The 25,027-nt window shown below is 48.3% G+C and overlaps 1 protein-coding gene across 6 annotated transcripts; it reads right to left on the reverse strand.

Moving 5' to 3' along the window:
* Positions 1 to 6,092: 6,092 nt before the first annotated feature.
* KLHL25 (kelch like family member 25) lies at positions 6,093 to 24,973 on the reverse strand. Of its 6 annotated transcripts, XM_071754298.1 has the most exons (4): positions 24,624 to 24,973; positions 18,288 to 18,444; positions 12,289 to 14,118; positions 6,093 to 7,624 (listed from the first exon to the last, which is right to left on the reverse strand). In XM_071754298.1, exons 2-3 carry the CDS (start codon positions 18,358 to 18,360, stop codon positions 12,332 to 12,334), a joined length of 1,860 nt encoding a protein of 619 aa, XP_071610399.1. In that variant the 5' UTR covers positions 18,361 to 18,444; positions 24,624 to 24,973; the 3' UTR covers positions 6,093 to 7,624; positions 12,289 to 12,331. The 6 variants fall into 6 exon arrangements, with proteins under 6 accessions (XP_071610399.1, XP_071610400.1, XP_071610401.1 ...); XM_071754299.1 differs by lacking the exon at positions 18,288 to 18,444; XM_071754300.1 differs by lacking the exons at positions 18,288 to 18,444; positions 24,624 to 24,973 and adding an exon at positions 20,894 to 21,290.
* Positions 24,974 to 25,027: the final 54 nt, after the last annotated feature.

Genomic DNA, 25,027 nt, shown 5'->3' on the forward strand with positions numbered 1-25,027 from the left:
CTTACAGGACAGTTTCTGTTACCCTCTAAAATAATTCTGCATCTCTGGTACACCCTAGACAAGAGGAGGACCTTCTCTAATTTGGCTGAGAGAAGTAGAGATGCTACACCTCATTGTGGGCATGGGGAGAGAAAGAGGGATGTTTGCACCCACCATGCTCTGTGTGTTTCATCTATTTCCACCTTCCCTGCAGGAGGAGGCCCACAGGAATGCTGTAGCCAGCCTCTAGGTCATTCCTCTTGCCTGGGGAGGTGAAGGTAGAGCGTGTTCCTAGTGCCTGCAGGCAGCAGTCCAGGCAGAAGAGGGTGCCAGAAGTACAGAGCCGGTGCAGAGCTTGCTCACAGCACAGTGACAAGCCAGCAATAAGAGCCACTAGGGCTGGACTTTCTCCACCATCACTTTCTTGCACCTGTAAAAACAATCACAGCAGCTGCCCCTGCACTGCTGGTGCTGCAGTGAGCCTTGAGCATCCCCTCCCCAGGCAGAAGGCACAGAGAGGAGCTGCTGTCTTCATCCTCTGCGTATTCAGGCAGAGGAGCTGCTAATTTTCCATCTTCCATTTGTCTTCAGGGTTGAGATAGGAGAGGAGAATCAGATGTATTGATCAAAGCCTTCAGGTCATGGACACGAGCACAGCTTGGCAGGGTTGGGTTGTTTTTTAGCAGGTGCTGGGAACAGCCACCCTGCCCTGCTGTGTCCTGTCAGCCAGCGGTGCGTGACGTGTTTTCCCTCTCCTCACATCTGTGTTGTACAAGCTGTTCTAAAAAGCTGGATCGTGGCAATGAAACCAAACCCATGCCCTGTCACGCAGTGCTTGCTCCAAGACAGGCAGCTCCCTGCCTATGAGATAGGAGATGAAAGAGCTCATTTATCTCGACAGCTGCTCAGTACTCCTCTTTTTATTTGCGTTCCCATTCGTCCCAGCTCGCCTATTTACCAAAGCAAATTAAAAGCTTTCACCGAGCCATCGGCTCCTGTGTAGGGCAGTTGAAGAGCACCTTTCCCTGTGGTCCCTCTTGGCTCTGCAGCCTTGGAAACCCAACAAAAGCACCATTTGGGTTACCTCAAGCCCTTCCATTGCTGTGGCAAAACAACGGTGGCTTCAGCTGCTGGCAGCACTGCTTCTGCTAGCAGTGCTGGTGTACCAGGCTGCTGAGGTACAACAGGCATTGGCCACTGGAAGAAGAGCATATTTACTGATAACAAGGAATGGGTAGAAGAAACAAACTCTTGCTGAATCTTGCCAAGGAAAGGCTGGGTTGCAGAGCAAAACCAGACAGCATGTTCTTCTCGAGTCCTGCACAGGACAAACCAAACCACCCCAGGTTCCACAGGACAGAGGGGCACCTGGGCATGGCAATGCAAATTGCCTTTAGCAGAGGAGGAAAAAAAGGACCCCACCTCACCAGGCCACCTCCCTGTGGCAATTTGAGTATTTAGAAGCAGCTTTCCACAGTTTTGCCTTCAGACTGCTCAGAGCTGATGACTTGGTGAGTCTATATGACATGAAACAGATGTTCTGCCCAGACCACGTTGGTCAATTATTTTAGATTGTTCTGAAGCAACTGGTTTGTTTCTGAGCATCTCGGGCTTCTTGCTCAGTCCTGGCTTCTCCTTACCAATAAAGGGGTAGAGCAAAAGATTGCTCATTCAAAAGATTGCTCATTCCAAAGGCCACATGGCGAGTCTTCTGGATGTGGTTGAATTTTCACTGGTACCTTCACCTGACAGTGATTGAAAAGGAGCACTGACAGGTACAGGATGGCCTTGGTACATGATAGGTTAGTGACACCTTTAAGCTTTTAATGCATTATGTGTTTTGTCCCTTTCCTGCCCTTGCTGGGTTCAGTCTTGGTGCTGCCTCCAAGGTGAGAAACTGGAGGTCTGGGAGAACACAGGTGTGAGCTGGGCTGAGGATTGCAGACAGGCTGCTCATTCATGGAGGTTTTAGTAAGAGAAGGAAAAGCAAAACCCTAATTAGTTCAGTGAGTGAGTGAGATGCCTTGTCATCAGATGCAAGGTGAACTGTAAATAATGGCTTACCTTTGCCATAGAAGGCACCTGGGTTTTGTTAATTAGTTAAAGAGGATGTTGAACACTGCAGCGTGTTGTTTTGTTTGGGGTTGGAACATGTTTAAATTAAGGGGAAAATAACACTTGACAGTAGCAACTGATATGTGTGAGCACCCTCAGCCATTACAGGGATGGGCAGACCCAATGGATGCCCCCTGTAAAAAAACAAAAGCCACCTTCACCAACCTTGAAATACCCCCCCGCCACAGCTTTGCTGCAGGATCCTGTGCTTAGATCTAAGGTTTCTTGGGAAAGGATTCTGCAGGTTTGGACCTGGCTCCCGTCACCTCTCTGCCCACACAGCCCTCACCCCCTCTCCCTCCCGCTGGAGCTGTTGAGCGGGGCTGTGAACGGCAACCGCCCCCTGAACTGGAGGCTTCAGCAGGAGGGAGCTGAGGTTTGTTCCTCTACTCCCTGACCCCCCAAGGGAGGGCGGGGTGTGATTTAAGCCCCTTTTCTCTCTCCTTTCTTCACAGCCCATCCCTTGCCCAGATGCAGTTCAGCTGCCGGTTCCTGACACCCCCTGACCCCTCACCTCAGTCTGGCATCACTCCCTTCAGCGCTCGGCATCTCCAGATGCTCTTTTCTTACCCCTTTTCAAGCAAAGAGCTGCTGCTCGCCAGCCCCATCTTTCCAGTGAGCCTAATTAGACAGGAGCCTAATTAGAGCCAAGCAGGAGGGGTGAGTCATTAGCAGCTCCCTGTGGAAAGCCCCAGAGCAGCTGTAAGGCCAGCGGGGCCAAGGAGGGAGCCAGGAGGCCACAGGCGTTCAGCAGGGTGAGGAGAAGGCAGGAGTCTGAGGGAAGCAGCTCCTGGTGGTGTGTGAGTATCTGATCCCTCCAGACAGTGACCCAGAAATGGAGGAATGGGTGTTCACCCATCTCCCTGCACCTGCTGTACCTGCCATGGGCCTCGGTGCAGTGGGGCTCCTACAGAGCAGGTGGTGCTCTGTACCTACCCAGCCAGGTCACTTAGAAACCAAAAGGCCTTTTTTTTTTTTTTTTTTTGGTGAAAAGTTGTGCCATCCTAGCATGACCCTGGACCGTTCCTCCAGAGGGTTTCTCCAGAGAGCCATAACTCAAAAAACACGTATTATGTGATTTCTGAACTCCATGATCCCTAAGGGATGTCATGAGAAACAAAAGGGCACTTCAGATAGGCAGGATCAGGCCTCTTGAACCCTTCCACCATCTTCATTTGGAGGAAGGGTACACAAATACAGAGAGGTCCTTGTGCATGACGGCCATCAGAGGTGCAGCACACACTGGGGAGTGGGAAGTGAGATGTCCAGGCACTGACAGCATGAAAGCCAGGCTTTCTTCCACCTAATTGGATTTATTATTCAGCCAAGAAATACTGAATGGCTTGGTTGGGTTCTGAGCTTGCGATTTCAGCGAGGAAGTCAGGACGGTGCGGTAAAGTAGGTCACACTGCTGCAGACAGGGCTGATGGCTTTGCACAACAGTCAATGATGTTAAATAAGGAGGTGTTGAAATGGAAAGAAAAGGGAGATTGTAAGGAAGATGAAAAAAAATGAGCTCAGCCTATGCTATTCAGTCTCACCAAGAGTCCCTGCTGCAGGCTCCCCCAGCACTGCTGCCTGTACCCAGAGGACACCATGCTCTGGCTCTGCACTGGAGGAAGAGGAAAAAGGCACAGTTTAAGTTTCAAGTTGGTTGTGAGGAGCTGGTGGTAATGGTCTCTCCTGCTCTTAGCAGCTTATCTTCGTTTGTCAGCAGCATTTCCAGGGCTGATACTTTGTGAGCCTGCATATTCTACAGAGACTAAAATCTTGTTGGGTTTATCCCAAGGGAGAAGGTGCATGGGGTACAGGAAAACAATTTGACTTGGGACATACCTCATCAAGGACAGGCAATGCTGGGGTATTCATTAACACACAGGGGAAAATGACAAGCTAAGGACATAAGTGCTCTGTATAGACATGCATAAATTTGAAAGCATGTTGAATGGCTTGTAAAAAACACTCCTCCATTCCAATTACATCCAGAGTGTGCCTCTGGATGAATGTGGGGCTTCCTCAGACTCCAAAGGTATTAAATCACCAGCTACACTGTTTTTAATTGACTCTAGTGACAAATGGAGAGTGAGCTCAGGTGATAATTCCCTGTAGGGGGTTCACCACACCATAGTATTAATTCAAGGGCAGCTGGGGTCAGGCTGGGAAAATGCATGCTTAAAAACCAACAAGGCACTGAGTTTCATTTAAATAAGACATGGGAGTATCAGCCATTTGCACCTGAGGGAAATTCAGGTCATGGGCATGGAGGTCCTGAGACCTAAGTCTGGGTGAAATCTGCTCCTGCTAGCTTCCCACCCATCCCTATCCTCTGAGCATGTCTTTGCCCTCTCATCCCAAATGCTTTTTGAAGGGTGGGGTGTACCTCAGCTGGGGAACTGAGGTGAAGAGAGCCCATGGACAAGCTCCATAGGATGGATGGACTGAAAGGAGTTAAGTCCTGTCCAAGCTATCCCTTGCAAGACTGAACATCTGTGGGATCTCCATGCTGTGCTCAGATCATAGGGAAGGTCTGAGCTCCTGACACCCTACAGAGATACTGGCTACAGCATACCAGGAGCCTGAGAACCTCTCTAATGCTACCAGACGAGACTCTTTCCCAAGTGCTTTCTCTCAGACAAAGCTGAGTTTGAACTGCTGAGGTGGCGGAAAAAAAAGAAAAAAAAAAAAAAAAAGCAAACCAACTCATGTTTACATTTCTTCCCCTTTACCTCCAGTTAAAACCCAGCACAGCTCTGGCTGTATCTTTGTTCTGAGTGTTACATCCATTTACATCTCCCACTCCCCTTTTACTTTGTTGCTGCTAACCAAGAAACCTTTGTATTTTGCATCACATTTAATTCCTTAGCAACAGGTTGCTGCTGTGACAGCAGATGGTGATTGCTTTTGAATTGTCTCTCAGGCAAGCTCCAGAATAAATACAAAAGAGCAGGTCTTTGCATGGCTCATAGCAAAGCCTCCCCAGCTGGTATGTAAAGTCCCAGTGTCCCATATAAAACCTGAATCAACAAAACTGAAAGGCATTTCATTCACATACTCCCTTTTTCCCTGTCCTGCTCATCAAACAGTAATTTCTGCCCTGAATTGGTTTCCCAGAAGAGTCTTTAATGAGGTTTTTCTATGGAGCTTTGTATTTGTATCTGCCCAGCTCACATCAGCTAATGCTGCTGCCCACCCAGCTTCCATGGGCAAGGAGATACGTTCCCAGTTCCCTTTACAGCTCTGAAATTCAGGCTCCAAATCCCTTTGAGACCACACATAACACCTGTAGGAAGTTTTACTTTCCAAACCCACTGGCCCCTGACAGTAAGGGGACACAGGAATTTGCAAGGTGGTTGTGTTTTGCCTGGTGCTCGTTAGCTTCATTGAGTGATGCCCTCATACTCCCACTCCTCAGCAAAGCTGGAGTTGCTGGTCTCATAGTGGGAGAGAGCCCAGAGCTTTCCCAGAGTAGGGCTGGATCAGATCCCTGGGATGGGAAGATGTGGAGAAGCATGAACAGGAGCCCCAGCTGGAAAGCCCATCTCACCTGTCAATGGGTCCCTTTCTTGGGAGATGCAGTAGCCAAAAGGCTTCTTCCTTAGGAATTACTGGCTTTCCCTGCAGGACTATGGCTGTGCCTGGGTTGGGTCCCCTTGACCTATTTAGTAGATTATTAAAGTTACAGACTTGCAAATTCTCATCATGGCTTGGTCAAGTTGAGTGAGAGTAGCTGTGGAGAATGAACCACGTGATGTCCTCAGGACATAAGAAGCCCTGAACTTCATTCCCTGATGTACCACTAACCTTGGACAAGACATTTGACATTGTGCCTCAGTTTCCCAAGTGCTGAAGCAATAATAATTACAGCTGGGATGGTTGCTTAGGAGGTTGTTTGTGAACCACCCCAACAAGTGCCAACCCTGTTATTATTCCTCAGCCCTGTTATTAGACCTAAATCCAACTTGCTTAAGAATGAAGACTCCTGTGAAAAACATACAAACGGTTTCCCAGATCATCATTTTTATTAAAGTTTGCAGGCAGCTGGAGGAAAAAAAAAAAACAAACAACACAACCCTAGAAAATGTAAATAAACGTCATTCAGAGAATCGCAGACTGGCTGGGCACAAAGTGTGTTCTTTTCCCAGCAGCAATGGGTGCTCACTGTTGCAAGAAGACCTTTGTTGTTTGAAGCCATGTCAAGGCTTTTACATCGCATTGCCTCATTCAGCTGGCCAGGCTACAGCTTAACCTAATCCAGGGGCAAAAGGCAAACCTGGAGCATTGACAGGACCAGATCTGCTGCAGAGAGGAGGATGCTGGGGTGGTGCAGGGGCAGCCTTTGGCAGTGGCCAACCCTGGGAAAGGCGGGCCAGGAGCTGCATCCCTGCATAGACCTGCAAAATCCATGTGCCCTCCTCTGCAGTGCGAGTGAGGAGCGGCTGGAGCTGATGGATAAACCCAAAGACAGTCAGCAGCCGGGGTGCACGGATAACCCAGGGCAGCTACAGCCCAACTCTCTGTAGGCAACACTCAGCCAAAAATGCTTGCACCTCTCCAAGGTGAAGCCAGGATGGAGGGCAGAGTGGGAAGGAGGGGATCCCTCCTTGCCAGCCCTGCAACACTCCCTCAGTTTGCTATCGGAGGCCCCGCTAGAGGAGCGAGCTTTGCCCTGCTACACCTCTGCTTCTGCTCATTTGGCTAATTACACCCTCACCCACGCGCGGCTCGGCGAGCGTGGTGGGGAAACTCAGAAGACCGGCTCAGAGCAGGCAGTGGGATTTATCTGGTGAATATCTCGGCAGCAGTGCCGGAGCCTTGGCACGCTCACAGAGCTGCTGTGCTCTTCCCAGCAGCTGCTCACCGGGAGCTGCCTCCGAATCAATCGCAAGCGGCTGCGGTGAGGAAAGGGTGGGGGGGGGGGGGGGGAGAAAAGGGCCCCAAGTGCAAAACAAAAGGCACCTGCCCTGTGTTGCCACAGCACCCTGCGCTCCCATGCTTTAATGTTTCGGCAACCTGCTCGGAGTGGCCAGAGGACGGGGAGAGCCAGGTGCTCTCTGCTGGGCTGGCCCAGACCCTTTTTCCATTTAAAAAACACTTCCAAATCCCCCAAACTGCAGCCAAAGGCACGTGCACTGCCTTTAAAAATACTAATCTCTCTTTACCCTCCCAACTGAGTTAAAAAAAACCACCTAACAGCAACCCAGGCTGTGCTTGCCAAGGGATGCAGCCTGGTGCACACCCTCTGTCTCCCAGTCCTGTGGGGCCACCGGCACCCACGAGCTGTCCCCACACCCCCACACCCAGCCCCATCCCAGCTCCTCGCTGTCCCTGTGCAGCAGCCAGTGGTGGGGAAGGTGGCCCTTCGTGCCACCGTGGTGCAGAGCTGGTGGCAGGGCTGTCTGTGCCTCCTGCTCCTGGTGCTGGGAAGGGATGTGAAACGCTCCTCAGAGTCCTGTGCTGGAGGACGGGAGGGGACTCAGCTGCTGTATTGACTCCAGCAGCAAGACCGGGGACATGGAAGTGACTCTGGCACCTGGGGAGGGAAAGAGAAAACTCATTAACAGGCGTGATGCTTGGCTCAGCGCCTGCAGGGCACAACTGGTGAGATACAGAAGAAAAGGGATTGCACACTGGCAGCTATTGGGGTAACTCCCCCCCTCCATCCTGAATCCCAGAGAGGGGTGGGGGTGGCTTATTTGGAGTTTGGGGTGTGCGCTGCTTCTGCAGCAGAGGGGAAGGAGTGGGCGTTCAGCTGGGGATGGCTCAGAAAATCAGGGAGCTGAGCAGAGCCAGCCAGGATACTTCCATAGACGTGACAGGGGAATGAAAAGGGGAGTGTTGTTTTTTTGGTTTTTTTTTAGGGCAGGGAGGAGGGCCCAAGTACTGGAACAGACAAAACAAAAAGACCCTTCTTCTCTTTTTCCACCAGTTCCTCCAAAACCATCCTCATGACTGACGTTTCCAAGGGGCTGATTAATCCAGTCTGAGGCCGAACTCAGACTCCACATGTTTCCATCTGCCCAGTGTTAGGAAAAGCCTGATTTTCATCGACTTTCCTCCCCAGGCCAGCCACTCCCTTCCAACACTGCCTGATAAACTGGCTTCAGAGACAACCAGCAGCTTGGAAAGAGCAGCAGCGGCAAAAAAACTGCAGTCCCTGTTTATCCAGCCTTGCTATTATGCACATGCAAATGGGTTTCCCTAGGAGCCACTGAGAGAAACTGGCTGTGACTTTGTTCCAGCAACACCAGGGAGGTTGTACAGGTTGCAAGCAACCAACCCGGCAGCACGCAGGTGAGCTGCAATCTTTAGGTGCTGGGAGATTATCCTGATGATTTTTTAGGTTGTCAGGAGTGATGCATGGCAAGAAAACCCTGAAGCTTCTTGTGAGGTAAAAGCTGAACAAGCACTCCTCCATGTGCAAGGGAAGCCAAACCTGGCAGCTCTAAAACTGCCTTTACAAAAGGCTTGTTATCTAAGCTGTAATTAAATAATCAGAAAAAAAGTCACTGAACAGATCTGACGTTTAGCACAGCAATGGTATCAGAATCCAATTGTGGGCCTGGCACGCTGCCTAAATACTTCCCGGAGCTTTGGGGCCAAAGTTCAGCTTTTAGGTGCCCAAGCTGCCTCAAAACCTGCAGCCTCAGCTGCTGAGTGCTCACCCATCAGTGGGCACCAGCAGCTGGTGCCACCCCACAGCCAAACCCACTGAAGGTCTCTGGTGGGAGCTGCAAAGTGGGCTCTGAGCTTTCAGATGTGCCCCAGGAATAAGTTACTGGCCACCAGTCTCTGCTTTCTGACACCACGGGGAGGGTCCTGCAGGAGAGGACTGCCTGGCTCCTAGCTGCTATGTCCCTGTTTTTTTTTGAGGTGAGAGCTCTGACTTAATCCCAGAGGAGTGTTTGTGGCTCATGAGCCAGCAGAGGGATGCAGCAACTTCATCCTCCATCTCATCTTCCCCAGCTGGAATGTGCAATGTGTGAGTGGCTCCCACTTCCCCCATGACAATCCCAACCCCCAACTGAAAACTCCTCTCTCTGGCCCAAGATCATCTTTGACTCTGCCCCATGAAAATGAGAGCACCACACAGGGCAGATGGTTTGGAGAAGCCTCTTTTAATTTGGAGACACACAGCTTGGAGAACCTGTTCCTGGAACTGCCTGAAGTCACTTCCTGGGAGGTGAGCTGTCCCCATCAGCTGTCACTGCACAGGAGAGCAGCAGACCACCCAGCATTGTCCCTTGAGCTCCTGGCTGGGTTTTGCTGGTATTTATAAACACAGAGTCTTTATTAGCTGAGTGCCCAGTATTTTATTTCCCTTTTGTAACAATTCATGTCCTCGTGGCTCCACCACCACGGGTGGGAGGAAACCAGGCTTTCACGTTTCATACTGCTAATCACACTTGATCCCTGGCATTAACTGCTGGCAGTAAGCCCTAGATTAATGTCACATGGCATCCTTGGCAGGGGCCCTGGGACCTCTGCTGAAAGGTGCCCCAGCACCAGCTGGGAAGGGTGAAGGAAATGTTTCCAGCTGATTAGTTTTATGCTCCAAATTAAAAGCTGGTTTGGTGTTTCATGATCAGTGTTTACTGAGAATGTATTTTTTGGGTTTCGGGGCTGGTATGAATGAAACCTCACTAGTTTATAGGTGAGAAGGTTGCTTTTTCACGAGTACAAAGTACTATTTCCAATTGTGTGATGACCTAGGCCTTTCCCCACCGACTTAGGCTTGCTCTGCTCTAAGGGCACCTCAGATGGTCCCTCCTGAGCCTTTTCCAGCTGAGGACTCGAATTCCCAAAGCACACCAGCACTTGGCCATATGCTGGCCAACCTGCCTTCTGCATGCCCCTTCTTAAAGAAGGATCCCACAAGTACCAAAAATGGGTGTTGCAGAAGTGACCTAACACAGTGGGAGCTGCAAGCCAGAAGATCCCTCAGCCAGAGCTGCCATAGGAGAAGGGAGTAGTCACAGGACCCTATAGCCAGACACCCCAGTTTCTGATCCCAGTTTTGGCACAGCCAAAATGCAGCCAGGAGAGCCAGGTCAAGCATGTGGGACATGCATTTGGGTCTGGCACTCACTCACCAGTCTTGGTGCTTGATTTAAGAAGCTGTCACAGTGGCTGCGGCCTAATAGTAACTTAGGGTTGTTTTTAAAAAAAAAAAAATCTAGAAAAATGAAGTGATGAGAGATGCTGTCTGGCAAGAACTTGTGTATTTTAAATACTTCTTTTAACTGAAGAGTAGAGGCAAAGCCAAAAAAGCACATAAAACCCTCACACAGTGACTTTTCACCAGCTTTATTTGCAGGTTGGCATGTTGCAATTTCTAATTTTTTTATGTTTGAGCCAGGCAGATTACAGAGGGGAAAACATCTATATAACCCCCACAAGGCTGTTTATTAGATCAGAACAACCCAAATACTGTACAGGAGAAAAGGTAGGAGAAGAAAATAATGTCTCTCTCTTGAGAGCCTGCGTTTTATTTGGTGGATGAAGAATCAACTCCCACCTCAAAATATTCCTTATTTCGCTTCCCAGAAGTGTAGCTGGTGTCGAATTTTAATATTCAGATGCATCTGCTACCAGAGAAAATTAATTTTCAGCTCTAGGATGGCTCTTAAAGAGAGGCCGCATTGACCTGAGCTGCAAATGATGGAGTCCTCACACTCTTTGCTGCAATATTTAATAGTTAATTAGATTACTGAGCCACTGTGACAGATGCTAGGCAACGCCTGAGGAGAATTTGGAAAGCCTATTATCTTCCAGTGCTGGGAAAGCTCTCAGTGATCTCATTTTAACCCTTTCTACTCTTTCCCTGGCCTCACTGTGGTCCAGCCATTGTCAAAACCAGGTGTTTCTCAAATCAAAGGCCCACATAATGCTCTGGAGGCTTTTTTTTTCCCCAACTGAAAAAAGGAGGTGGTCATGTTGGGCAAATGCCTGGCAGAGGTGCCAGAAGCTCCTCCTCAGTCCCCAGCTGGCATCAAAAGAGATGATCACTGGGAGATGTCAGTAATTTCACCCGCTGGGAGATTCCCAGGCACAGCAACCACACCAAGTAGGAAGCAGGGAAGTGAGAGGGTGTTAGAGGGTTCGGGCAGCAATCTTTCTTCCCTGTATTAAGTGAAGTGGATTTTGATGACTCTTCCACATAAGAAAACTGTGGAAGAATTTCCCTCCCCACAGTTCCCACCTTCCAAATAAACCCGTAAATGAAGCTTGTCAATCCTGCCCCCATACAGGAAGGTTTCCCAGCTCCCTCAGCTAGCTGGGAGATAGACTCCAACCACCAAAGTCAGGTTGTACATGTTGTCAGCACTGTGAAACCTGCAGACTGAGCTAGCAGAGGTGTTATGGACATCCTGGGAAGATGATGCTATCGAAGTGTTTCCTGTTTGCTTTTACAGTGCAAGCTGAGAAGAGTTTTTGGCCTTTGCCTGCCCAGCTGCATCTCAGCACAGATTGGTGAAGACATACAAAGCTCTGTGGAGCAAAGCTGGAGGCCAGAATGGCAACAAACCATCCCACTGGGGAGGAACCAACAGCCCTGTCCAAGTAGCATTGCAATAGCACCTCGTCTGAGCAAGCCAACACTGGAGAACCAGAATGAGACAAGGACATCGTGAGTTTCCAACTATCTTATTTTCACACACCCCAAAACACTGATAAACACATTCTTCTGGTTACAAAACCCCTTCCCTCCCACTCAGGTCTCACAGAGAATTCTCAGAAGTCCTGATTTAACGAGCAAAGTCTGGATGTTAAATAAACACCAGGACCATCAAATGCACTGTGGCTTCTATGCTTCTGCTTCTGCTACCCACTGAAATGTAAATATGGAGCACAAAAAGAGATGCAAGATCCACCAGTATTCCAAGGGTCATTTGCCTACATATTCATCGGCTCCAAATAAATCACCCAGATACCCAGCAAAAATGTCAAACTGCTTGCAACCACCCATAGAGATTTCTCTTCAGATATTGCAGGGACCATCTGGAAATGAGAGACCTGGGTGCTGCAAGATGTACAACACAGAAGAGCTGCTTACTCTTTTCTGGCTCTGCATCCCACCTTTAAATGCACCCTTCTCATAAAACATGAGCAACCTGAAAACTGTGGCAGTGGCTTGGTCTGTGGAGTTGCAATTGAGGTGAAACACCAGGTTTCAGTTTAAGAGGAGATCCTTACCTTATCAACCTCCTGGATACAAGCCCCCAAGCCATGACCCTTGTCATGATGGCAAGTGCTTCCAGGTGCTGACAAAAGCGGTGGGAATGAGTGAATAAGGCACCGTTGTGATACAGTTCCACGTGTCTGAGGTAGGGTCATAGCAGTCCAGCGTTTTGCACCTCTGAGTCCCAAAGTAACCCCCCACCACGTAGAGTTTATTCCCTGAGGCCAAAGCATGGCAGGACATGCGCTTGGCTGTCATGTCCCCGATGCGGGTCCACTGGTCCGTTTCGCAGTCGAAGCGGTAAGCAGACGCTGCTGTGAACTCCGTGTCTCCCCCCATGATGAAAATCTGGCTTCCCAGGACAGCAGCCGCTGTGTAGCGCCAAGGCTGTGGGCATTCTGCTTTGATCATCCACCTGTTCTCAGCTGGATCATAGCACTGGACTTTGGACACCATGTCTCGGTGAATGCTGGTCCCACCAAAGACAAAAAGCTTGAGCCTGGCGCTCACCACCGCAGCGTTGCTCACTCCATCTCTCAAGGGAGCCACCATGGTCCATTTGTTGGATATAGGGTCATACTTCTCTACTTGCTTCAAGGAAACAGAAGGAGACGCAGGGAAGACTCCAGCTACTGCAGTGTGTCCACCAACCACATACAGGCAGTTTTCCAGTTCGGCTGAGCCGTGCCCAAACCGAGCAATTAACATCGGGGCAGCTTTTGACCATTCCTCATGAACAGTGTCATACACCCATACATCTTTTGAGACCCCATTTTCTGAGCCCCTGCCTCCAGTGATATATACTTTGCAACCGATGGCACAGGCACTAAACTCCTTCCGTGGACTTGGTAGGTCTGCTTTGGGGATAATTTCCTTTGCTTTGTGATCTACTTGGTAGATCTTATCACACATGAAAGTCTGACCTCCCAAGATCAGTAAAGTATGCCCAGCTTTGCGAGGCCTGGCACAGGGACTCGTGACCACCCCATCATTCTGAAGGATCTTCTTCTTGCACTGAATTGCTTCATCCAAGACAAGCTTGTTCCTTTCATCCACCATAATCAAGTCCTCACAAGCCAAGGCTTCCTTGAGGCATTCAGAAGGCAGCAAGGCCAGACGAACACTCCTCAGGAGTTCTGGGAGATAAGCCTTTCGCTCATCCAGATCGTATTTCACCCACTGGATGACAGCCTTGAAGACCTTTTCTTCATCCTCAATTTCCAGCTCATCGCTAGAGATGAGATCCAGCAGAGTGTCCTTGGAAAGGTTGTTGAAATCCTCACTCTTGTGAACAGTCTCAAAGTTGACCAGGCACATCCTCCAGGAGAGCTCATAGAGCCGCCGGCACTGATGAGCATCTGACAGCAGCATCATGCCCAGGCAGTTGGAAGGGTAGAGGTTCTTCTCCAGGAACTCAGCTGCCGCATCTCGGACATCATGGAACTGCAGCATGTCTCCAGCCTCCAGGAGAGACTCAGCATTCTCCTCATTGATGATGATCCGAGAAGAATAAGCAAAGTCCAGCAGTAGCTCCAGCACCTCCGGGTGGAGGCTGTCATGGAAGTTCACCTCATCATCCAAGCTCTCTCGGAGGCCGTTGCTAAACATGGCTTCAAAGTATCTGCTGGAGGCAGCCAGCACTGCCCGGTGACATGGGAACGATCGATTTCCTGCCCAGAGGGTGACATCAGTGAACATGCAGTGCTTCCGTAGGGTGTTTAGATGGGACAAGACGCAGTCCGGGTGGGAAGCTTTGTGGAAAAGCAGGATGTTCATGGAGCCGGTGCTGGTCCGCGATTTACGGTTCTCGTGGACACTGACTGACATGATGCCAGAGCTCTTGCCTGCAGAGAAAAAAACCCAGAAATATCATAAGACTTTCATTCTTACTAAAGTCAGGCACGGAGAAAAATCCATTCCTGGTGCACTGTCAGGGGACCTCAGCGGTGAAGCACCAGGTGACACCCCAGTGCTCCTGGCTTGCAGATCCCATGGCTCCGGCACCCTCACACCCTCCAAAACCTTAACTCAGGCAGAGCAGGGGGAAGGGGGAAATTCTGCACTTTGGTTTCAGCAATGGAGCAACAAAGTGAAGCAATCAAAACCCTAACTTGATGGTAAACTGTTTCAACAGCCCCTAGAGGGTATTTGCAAACCACAGAAGTTATTTTTTCTTTAAAAACAGCGTTAAGAGAGCAGTATATCCAGGACAAAGGGCACAAGAGCATTTCTTGACTTCGCAGAAATCAAGTTTGGCTACAGATTTTGATGAAGATAACTGCAGACTTAGGAAAGGTAATTGCTACAGGGTTTACTTATGGCATATTTAGCTTCCAGCACAAGCCAAAAGTTTTGAACAAGTTTTACCAAACCCTTTAGTTTTATTGTTCATAAACCCATCAAACACTTCACATGACTTAAACATTTTGCAGGACAGATTCACATCACAGAATAAGACAAGAGACATCTAGATTATGTTTTTTAACAGTCAGGCAGAAACAAACACAAGGCTTTTACTAGCTACTATTTTATTTAAGTGCTACCTGATACCTGGCCTTGCCTGTAGAAGAAAAACCCTTTGGGCCAATCAAATTAACACTACTTAGATGATAAAATCCAAGTCATTTACTCCAAAATACTTTACCCAGCTCTGTTTGGTCCCTCACGTAACTAAAGTAGACAGACATACATGCAGTCCTCCTATAAAGCAGGAAGTCAGTACTGAAGTTACGAGCATGACTGCCCTCATGTTTGAAAAATTAGCCAAAAAAAAAAAAAAAAAAAAAGACAGGGGGGACCATCCTACTGTGCCTCCTCTGTGAGCCCCTAAGAGGGCAGACACAGCAAAGCCAGCAGAGGTACTCCACTAGATGACATGGATTTTTCAGTAAAAGAGACTCTCCCCTGCTACAGGTGGAGGTTGTAGGCTGGCAGCCCATTAAATGGGCTAAAGATGGGGCAAGTCACAGAAAACAGAGATGTCTAAACTGGCCCAGGAGCTTTCCAGCTCTTAGGACTGGGAGGACCCAGTCTGGATGCACAGAGCATCAGGGTCTGCTCCCTCCAGCTCAGCTTCCATCCTGACACAAGGCAACTGTGAGGAACAGCCACAAACTGGGGAGAGTAGGCCTACTGCACAGAAAAAAAAAGGTTGCTTTAGAAATACCATCTGGCTCAGCAACATCTTCTCTCTCACTCAAAACTATTTTCTATCCCTCTTCTACCCCATCTTTCTTAAAGCACCACAGTTTTGCTTTGCAGGCTGGAGACACCAAAGCTGAAATCCCATTGCATCCTGCCACCTAATTGTTTAGATATCAGTAATTAGCCAGACAGATATAGTGAGGAAAGGGTTTTTGGTTGGGTTCTTTTAGTCTGGTTGCTTTTTTACCTTGCTCTTTGCAGTCCCCAGGTTTTTCAAGGGTTTTTCTCTCCTGTAAGCACAAGGTCTACAGACCGGCCCTGTCCTCCCCAGCACGGCTGAGCTCATCCCTGCCACCCCAGCTCAGAATTCCTGGGGGAAACAATGAAAAGTCAAGAGAGTGGACGCAGCATTCCCAGGCTGCTGGCAGATTGCAGCCCTGACCTGGTGGAGAGCTGGAGCCACACAACCCTCCTACACTCAACTGGTGGATGATCTCAAGCAGAAGTGGATGGCCATCTAAGCTGCCTGACTTAGACACTGCTCATGCACTTCTCCAGCACCTCCAAAATAATCCTAATTTCACAGTTGTGGGCATGTCCCTCCTGCCACAATTCCTGTTGTGAATTATTGAGGTTGGTGTTCCCAAGGTCTCACTTATTCTTCAGAGATGCAATGCAGTCCAGGGAAAAGTTCCTTTGGAGCTTAACCATGAAGAAACAATAACTAGCCCAAGTAGCCACAACTCCTGCATGGCCTCCAAGGCATGCAGCACCATTGCCCTGGATATTGGGATTGGACATGCATGCTCCTTGCCAAAATCCCTCCAACCCAAGAAATGAGGCTGCCAAGCTCATTTCTCTCATGATCAGAGGCTGCAAGGAGCTGAGGCTCCAAAATGGGAAGGAAAATGCCACTATGGATCAGCACTCTGTAGTGCGTCTGAGGGAAATGATTTCCCACATTTACACCCAGCACAGGGACAATGCTAATTTAAGAAGTTATATGGATTCACATATCAGAGCTCTATGAGGCCAAGGCAAAACATACAAATGAAATATTTATGAGTCTGCTAAAAGCTATTGATTTAGGTTCCTATTCCTACAACCTCAGAAGCCACACTCTCATCACTACTGCTTTCTCTGCTTGCAGCTCAGGTCAGCTATTCAATATTAACCTTTGGTTTGCTTATACACAAGAAATTAATCAATTTATATAGAACTGCTATAGAAACAAACAAAAAGATTGCAGGAAGGCAGCAATATTTTTTTCTTACACTAAGATTAGAAAAAACATTACTCAAAATGGAAGGCAAAGGTCATGTAGAAATTAAAAATGTCTAAATAAAAGCTACAGCAGTCACTCTGTCTCTATATACAAACACATGCAGGCATATATATATATATATATATATACACACACAAAAATCTCAGACTCCTAACATCAAACATGCTGTCCAGGGCACTGCGTAACCAAACAATATCTGAATAATAGTGAATAGCATATCCAGGGAATAAACTGGCAAATTCAAGTCCAGTTCCCATTAGCACAGCTCTTCCTATCACCTTGTCCCACTACAGGCACCAACCCCAGTACAGCTGCAAACCTGAAAGAGGCCACAGCCCCTTTACTTGGCCTCTCCCAGGGATGGGTTATGACACTGGATGTCACTGCTCAGTGAGCCAGCCAGCCATTAAGTTGAAACTAAAGCAGCTTCTGAACAGTGGTGTGCAGCCATCTCACCAGCAAGGCTTGCTTGTGATTTTCAGCTACTTCCAAACAGCTTGTTTTGAGAGCTTCTTGAATCCTAGTGTGGCTGGGCACAAGCAGCAAAGTGGCAGGTACTAATTCTTCCCCTCACAAACACACTCCACCACATCTCCCAGTCCAGCAGAGAACTTGGCATCATCCCACCCAGATCAGATGAACAGAAACTTCAGGTAGCAGCTATTTCATCTGATGGGTTTCTTCCAAAATCTGGCAGCCTTAAAGACCTCAGAAGCCTGTAACTAAGAGGATCTTTTATAATTTTCATGATGTGCAAAAATCTATTCTTCAAGTTAAGCAAAATTTAACTGCAGCAATGAGCAGGCTGGAGCCAATGACGTGAGCTCTTACAGGCACTTCTCAGCAGCAGGCACAGACAGAGCAGAAATTGGCCCTTACCCTTATTCCTCACTTCCTTTACCCAGCTACTAAGCTTAAGAGAAAAAGCAGAACCACTCAGGAGGAGGAATATTGTCCACAAAGAAACCTGTCAGTGGCTCCTGCAAAGCTCCCACCTGCTCTGCAAGAGCTGAGGGTGTTATCGGAGCTCCCAGCGGCATCTTCCATCACACAGGAATCTATCACCAGAACAGACATGTCAACAAGTACAGCAGAAGGCATGACCTGAACAAAAAAAGTCATGGATTTCTCCAGGATGCATTAATTTTTTTCCCCTTCAAAAAGCAGTTGTCAAAAAAAATTAGTATCTACTGCATATCCTTTTAGAAGGATACTGCATGCAGAAGTAGACAATAATCCTTCCATATGGATGAGGGCAGAGGGGCATCAGCTTTTTGACAGCTATCCAATGCTGTCTCCTAGCTATGATATGCCCCTGGCTGTCTGCAGCCTTTGTACAGCAGATATAGGAACTACAGGATTTTTCTAGCAGAGCAAGATAATGGAGCTTTGGAAATCCTTTCACTCACCCACACAGGGCAGACAGCAACCCTGGAGGAGGGTAGGAGTTGGCTCAGGGAGAAAAGACCCCTGGAATCCCAGCTCATGTAGAAAACAACTCAGCAGTCTCTCTGGACAGAATAAAGCTGGCAAAAAGAACAAGGGGAAAAAAACCAAAACAACCAAGATGGCCTAACTCCCCACCCCAGCAATGTCCACAGTTCTTCTGTCCAAGAGCCCCATGCTCCCTACAAACCATGACCCAGCAGAAGGCCATCTCTCCCAGATTGGTGGGTCACTCCGTGGGAGCCCTCCTTGTATGGGTAATCTAGGAGACCCTCAGGAAACACTCCTTCACCTCCTGAAAAATCCAAACAGGATTAGGAAATCAGATGCTTTGAAGCTGTACCAGCCTCTGGTCCCCAATCACAGAAGAAATGCTTCAGAGAGGACAGCTCAGAAGGAATACTGATACATGGAGTACATTAAGCTAGGCTTGGGGTTACCCCCTTCATCATAAACCAGCAGGCTGTCTGCAAATCTCCAACTTCATTCACCATCTCCAGGGTGAGATACTGCTTCCTTTCAGGAGGACAATATTTGAGAGTGAGTAAGATGTTCCCCAGTGGGACTTCAGGGAATCAAGAACAATTTCTGCTTAGAGGGGCAAAACTACAGGATTTTTAAGTGTTTTTCCAAGACCGTGGTTGGTTAAATACCAGTAAAGAGCCCAAATCCCATGAACCAAAGCTGGCACTTTCTGCTTGTCAATCAGACTTTGAGAGACGCAGCAAGCAGAACGCATTTCTTTTTGTCTCACTCAACCATGAACTATTTAAGGCTGTAAGCAAGTAAATAAATAAGCTTCTTTGCTGGCTCAGCTCAGAAGACCTGAAAGAAGCTGCTCACACTGCAGCAGTCACTCATTGCCAAGCAGTCAGCCCTACAGGACCTCTACCAATGGACTGTACTACAACCTATAGCCACTCCTAAACCAGAGCAGACCCACCCTCACTGACCAGTGATGGTTGCTCTAGCAGGGAGGGAGGCATAAGAGTCCTGTAAGAACCCTTTGGGGTGAAATGTCATCTTAAATTCAGCCAAACTTCCATTTCTCCTTAAAAGCAGCGGGATAAATTCTCTATCCATCAGTAACACACCTGCTCCCTTGTCCCAAACATCCTCACCTTTCCAAAGCCCTTCATGGATTACACCAGCTGGTGCTTAGAGCCAGCAACAATATACCAGGACAATATTACTGATACAGAACTAATTTCCCCCTTTTTACTGTACTAATAGCAAACTAGAAACCTAAAGTCCCTTACTGTGTTGTCTTCGAGGGAAGAGCTCCTTGGAAAGGTACTTAAGAGAAAGAGCGGTGGGGTAACACTGTCAAATGCAGAACACAAACACAGCTGTGGTTGAGATGCAATTTCTCAGTGTCAAAAGGTTTGAGAAGGGGGATCTGTTACACGCAGGTATTCAGATACTCATGGACACTGCTCCAGCTTCAAAAGCGGAAAAAAAACCCCAACATAAAACAGGAAAAGATGGTGGGAGAGGGAGGCAGTAAACAAGGAATGAGAAAGAACAAACGTAAAGGTGTTTTCAGATGATTTTCACATCCTTGCATAACACAGCAAACTATCAGGTATACAGCTTGAAGCTGCTTGAAATGCTCAATGCTAGTAATTCCCTTTTGTAAAGAGTGCTTGAGATGAGAGTAATTAAAACAGCATTTTAGTGCAGCACTGCACTTGTTGAGCACGGAGCCTGGGCTGCTGCCAGGTGAGCAGCAAAGAACCTTCACTGCATCATCTCCCAGGCATGCTCTGTGCTCTCTCCACACTCCTGCGTGCCTAGATACAGACTTTGCTCTCTTAACAAATTGCTTTCATCTCCAGCAGCTCCGGTGAATTTAGTGGTTTGCCCCTGTCAGCCAAATTTGTTCTTGTTTTCTTCGCGATGACTAACGCAGCAAAGATGCAACTGTGATTTTGCATGGTGGAATTCAGGCAATGTAACTGCTGTGAATCAGAGGGTATCTCTGTAACAGAGCTGGATCTGCCCTTTCTGACAAAATCTTGTTGTTTCATCACATTTGCAAACAGGCAAAGGGAAGACAGTTGACTCCATACCCCAAGACAGAATTTCTGATCCTGCCCCAGACTTTGAGAATGGAAGGCATCTTTATAATTTATTCTCATTTTCTCACTTTCTTGCTTGTATATCCTAGACAGAAAACAGACCATGTGAAAGGCTCCTTCTGTTGGCTCAGACAGAAAGTGGGAGGTTTTCCAAGCCCAATTCTGTAGGCTCCAGGAGATCAGATTGTCTGGAGAAGGTCCGGGCACGTATCTTACGTGCTTACTAAAGCAAAGCTGTACTCAGAAATTTGGTCTGTCCATCACTGCTTCATATCCTATTCTCATCAGCACCTACCATTCCTCCTTTTAAATATGTGCTCTGTTCTGAGCCCAAAGCCACCAAGAATCTACTGAATGCCACTTACCATAGAAAACAAAAACACGATTGCCAAGCTAACCAATTAGTGAGGTTCTTGTTCAATCTTGCAAAAGCACTGGTAAAAGGGGCAGTAGTGCCTCAAATCTTGAAGACACAAACTAAGATGAACCAAAGATGACCATGTTCCAAGCAAAATAAAATTACTCATGGGAAATCCACTTTGCAGACAACACATGCAGCTTTATTTGCAAATCAGGTATTGGACTTGCTAGTCGGCAAATGAGACATGTCCCATAAAGCTTCTCGAGCTACCTGTGAGGCAATCAAATAAAGTTCATACTCACTACCAAGCGCACTGGCTGTGCAGTTCCTGGGAATACCACACCCTCCTACAGCCACTATCCAAATCGGGATAAATAAAGCTTTTAGCTGCAGTTCAGGCTGCAGACAATAGCTTTTCAGTGCTACGCCTTAACCCCAGTGGATCTTTTCAGAGCCAATGGTTCATTTCAGAGGCTGCTGTGGGGTTTCGTGCCCCCCTCCTGCCCTCGAGCTCCACCACTGAATAAATCCCATTCTGTCGGATCAATCACAGTTGCTTTGCAAAACCAATGCAGGGCTGCAGACGAGGCAAGCAAGTCTGCAGCCCTGTCTCCCAAATTATTCTCAAAAAGGCTCCAGAATGGGAACAATCTACGTGATTGCAGTATCTACCCCAGCCCTATCTGGGAAGCATAAAGTTCTTTTCAAGCAATCCAACTTGCTAATGTGATGCAAAGGCAAAAGGCCTCTGGTACTTCAAATAGAGAAGAGCAGAACCACATGCCACTTCCCAGGGTGAGTTAGAAGATGAGATGTGGTATACATCAAATTAATGCCAAAACAACCACTGCAGTTGCTGACTCCAGTAAGTGTATCCTGATCCTCCCACTCTCTTTCTGCACACTGTGCCCAGCTCTCAGCACTGTGGTTGGCAGAGCTGACTGCTCCAATGGTCAGGCTAACCAGAAGCTCTGCTACAGAAGCTCCTACCAAACAGGTCTGTCTGCCTGCTCTCGGGGCAGGATTGCAATTTTGTGCCTCGTCAGTTAACCTGGGGTTTTGTTTTGTTTTGTTTTGTTTTCCCTGCTCTGCTGCCAGGCAGGTGACCTTGATGCAACTGCCAGGTTCAATTTGCAGGAGCTCATTTGCAATTCTGGACAGAGTTCAGAGCCCTGGACATGGAAGGCCCTCATGCTTCATGAACAAATTAGACCCTAATGTTTACAAGCATGCAGGACAGTCGTTCCCAGATGGATTTTAAAGCACTGACAGATACTGAAGGGGTCTGCAAGATAGGGCACTGCTCATTGCCCTCTGGCTCTGGACTGAAGGAATACATGTGACACTCTTCTCTGATCTTGTCATTTCAGGACTAAAACAGCATCAAACCACACACTCAGCTTCCAAGTTCTGGACAAGCATAGAAGTGTTGCAGCAGCTCACGCTATCCTGGGCATCTGTGCGTGAACTGTGAGCAAATCAGAGTGACTGCCACTATGCAACAAGAGTAAATTTCTCTCTCCACAACTGGACAGGCTATCATATAAAATACTAATCTTTGTAAAGTGTAATGGTCAGCAAGCAGTGGTTACAGGAAGAGCAATGTTCCCAGGCTCAAGCAATGAGGGGAAGGCAGAGCAGCCTGTACTGGCTGGAGTGATATTAAAGAGCCACTGTGGGGATATATAGTTGATAAGCCAAGACAGACCCATTTGATGGTGGTTAAAGGTCAGGACAGGGGGCTCGGGGTGGCTTGTTACAGCTAAATGCTTCCTAGCTGGCATTCCCACAGCCAGTGTTTTAAGCAAGGCCAGTTACATTCACTGCAATTCAATTACTGTCAATAAAAGGCAGGAGTAAATCTACTCCTCACTTCAAGTGCTGACATTGCTTCTTGAAACCTGTCCCTTCCACAGTCCTTCCATAAGCATCAGTCCCTGCCACGGACACCCTGGGTCCTCTCTGCCTGTCCTGCTCCACCTACTCATCCCCAAGGCCAAGGCACTGCTCCTCAACACCCTCTCTTTTGTAACACTGCCACTTCCCTCCCCATCTCGCAATGCGCTGCCCATCCTCTTCCACCTCCACAGATGGCCTCATCCTGCCCTTCCTTATTCACTCACCTACCTCATAAACATTGCCTAAAACCTCCTCTGGCTGTTAAGAAGGACCTGAACTCCTCCAGGCTTTGGGGAAAGGTTGGTTACCACTGCAGGGACAAAACCAGTATCATTATTCACATGTACATACGTACCACACAGGTATGCACAAACTCCTTGTCCCCACCCAGGACCGTGCCCAGCACTCTCTCCAGCACTGGAAGGATATTATCTATCAGACACACGATCATTTTTACAAGTTTTGAGTATGTGCCACACAGCTTTTTGTCATCTGTTCCCAAGCTGTCAGCCTTCACAAATTTCATCACAGCCTCCTCCTGTAGAATTTTCAACTGGCCTTACCTCCTCTCCAAAACCACATCCAAGACATCATCCTCACCACCTGAGTTACTTGAACCTGCTCCAAACACAGCGTGGAAGGTTACCATGCTTTGCATACAAGCAGAGGCAGAAGGACTTCAGATACCAGTCCCCAAAATGAACAAAAAAAGGATAGGATGTTTAAGTTCCCCTGTACTTAAAATGCTTCCAGTCTCTTGTATCCCCAGTAAGGAAGGCACTACTAATTTGCATCAGCAGCAGATTTCATTCTGGTTTTAGTACTGAAATATTGTGCCTAACCCATGCCATCCTTACTGCAGAGCTAAACCAGAGAAGATGCTTAAGGTTAAAAGACACAAATGAGAGAAAATGTGATTCTGGATAAGGTATGATCTAAAGCAGAAAACAGGGCAAGGAAAGCAATGAGGCCCCAGAAAGGGTCCCAGCTCACTAAGGAGTCAGATCCCTTGAGAGACAGGCAGTGAACAGAAAGTACATGAGAACTCAGGCCTGACTTACACCTACTCTGGAAGGAGACTATTGCCAGAGCAGAAATTAACAACAAACACTGATGAGTTAACAGCAGCAGCTGCCCCCCACCAGAAACGTTCAGGGTGTGCTGCAAGCATCTCATGTTGGTCCTAAGGTAAGTTCAATAAAAAACAAGTGTCACAAGACACTTCTACTTGACTTGTAGAGAAGTCAAGGGAAGTTATTTAAAGTATTAATGTTTTAGAGTTGATTGCTTTTCCTGGAGCTCTGGATCTGTCCTGGAAAGAAAGAAGTACATTTGGAGGAACACTACAAAAGCTACAGCCCATTGCAGCCTGAGCAGGGAGGTCATTCCAGCAAATCACAAGAGAAAAAGACACACTGAGAGTTAGTTCCCTTCCAGGAAAGCAGAAACCAATTCTGAAGCTGGGCCTCTCCATATAAATAGCATGAGACACTTAGGTGTCTGCTTACAAAAGGCTGAGGACAGAAGATTTTCAAGGCACAGATTTGCTAGTCTAAGCATCCCCCAGCCCCCAAACCCTCTTGCTGCAAGTGGGTGGATGAAAAAAGCAAAGGAAAAAAAAAAAGTCAACTACCAAACCTGCTTCTAACTTTTCTAAATACAAAAGGCTTATAAGGACAGCAGGGGGATGGAGAGCTATTTTTTTTCTCCTGTCAGCTTAGCTCAGTCACTCACAGAACTCTGCACACTTTTCCAGATCAGGAAGGCCATGGAAGTTGCATCCCTTTAAATCACAGTTCTGAGATATATGTACGGGGGGGTGGGAAGCAATGCCACTTCACTTTCAGAGATGAATAGTAGCTTTTTTTCTCTTTTTTTTTTTTTTTTTTTTTTTTCTTTAGAAAAGGAAAACGCTCCACCTAAACCCCCTGAACACTTCACTGCCAGCTTTCCACGCCTGTGAAACCTCCCCACGACACAGGACGCTCTACAATCGCAGGAAAGCCCGAGAGCCGGTTACCGGGGCGGCACTCCGGGGAGACCATCTGCTCTCCCGTGGTTCCGAATCCCCGCCAGATCTAACCCAGAGGGGATCTGGGGACAGGCGACTTCAACTTAGGTAAAATAACTCACCGTCTCTCTCAGCACCCGGCCAAGCCGAAACCTCCGGGAGTCCCGGCGGGAGGAGGGGAGGGGATGGCGGCAGGACAGGAGGGAGAGAGGGACGAAGGGGATGGAAGGCGCGGAGAGCCTCTGCCCGGGCGCTGATTTCTACCTCCCCCTGCCCGCGCTGCCGGGGCCGCAGTGTCACCGGCGGGAGGGACCCGCCTGGCCTGGGGATCGGAGGGCGGGGCCGGCGGCAGCCCCCGCAGCCAATCAGAGAGGGCCGAGACTGTGACGCAACGCTCCGCCTCGCCCCTCTGAGGAGCGGAGCACGGGAGGGGGCGGGCACAAGCGGAGAGCAACGACCAATAGAAGGAGAGGAAGGCGGCTTGGGGGCGGGGCTAGCGCGCTCCCCGGTGCTTAAAGTCTCCGCG

Source organism: Heliangelus exortis, chromosome 11 (genome assembly GCF_036169615.1).
Source record: "Heliangelus exortis chromosome 11, bHelExo1.hap1, whole genome shotgun sequence".
Taxonomy (NCBI): Eukaryota; Metazoa; Chordata; class Aves; order Apodiformes; family Trochilidae; genus Heliangelus; species Heliangelus exortis.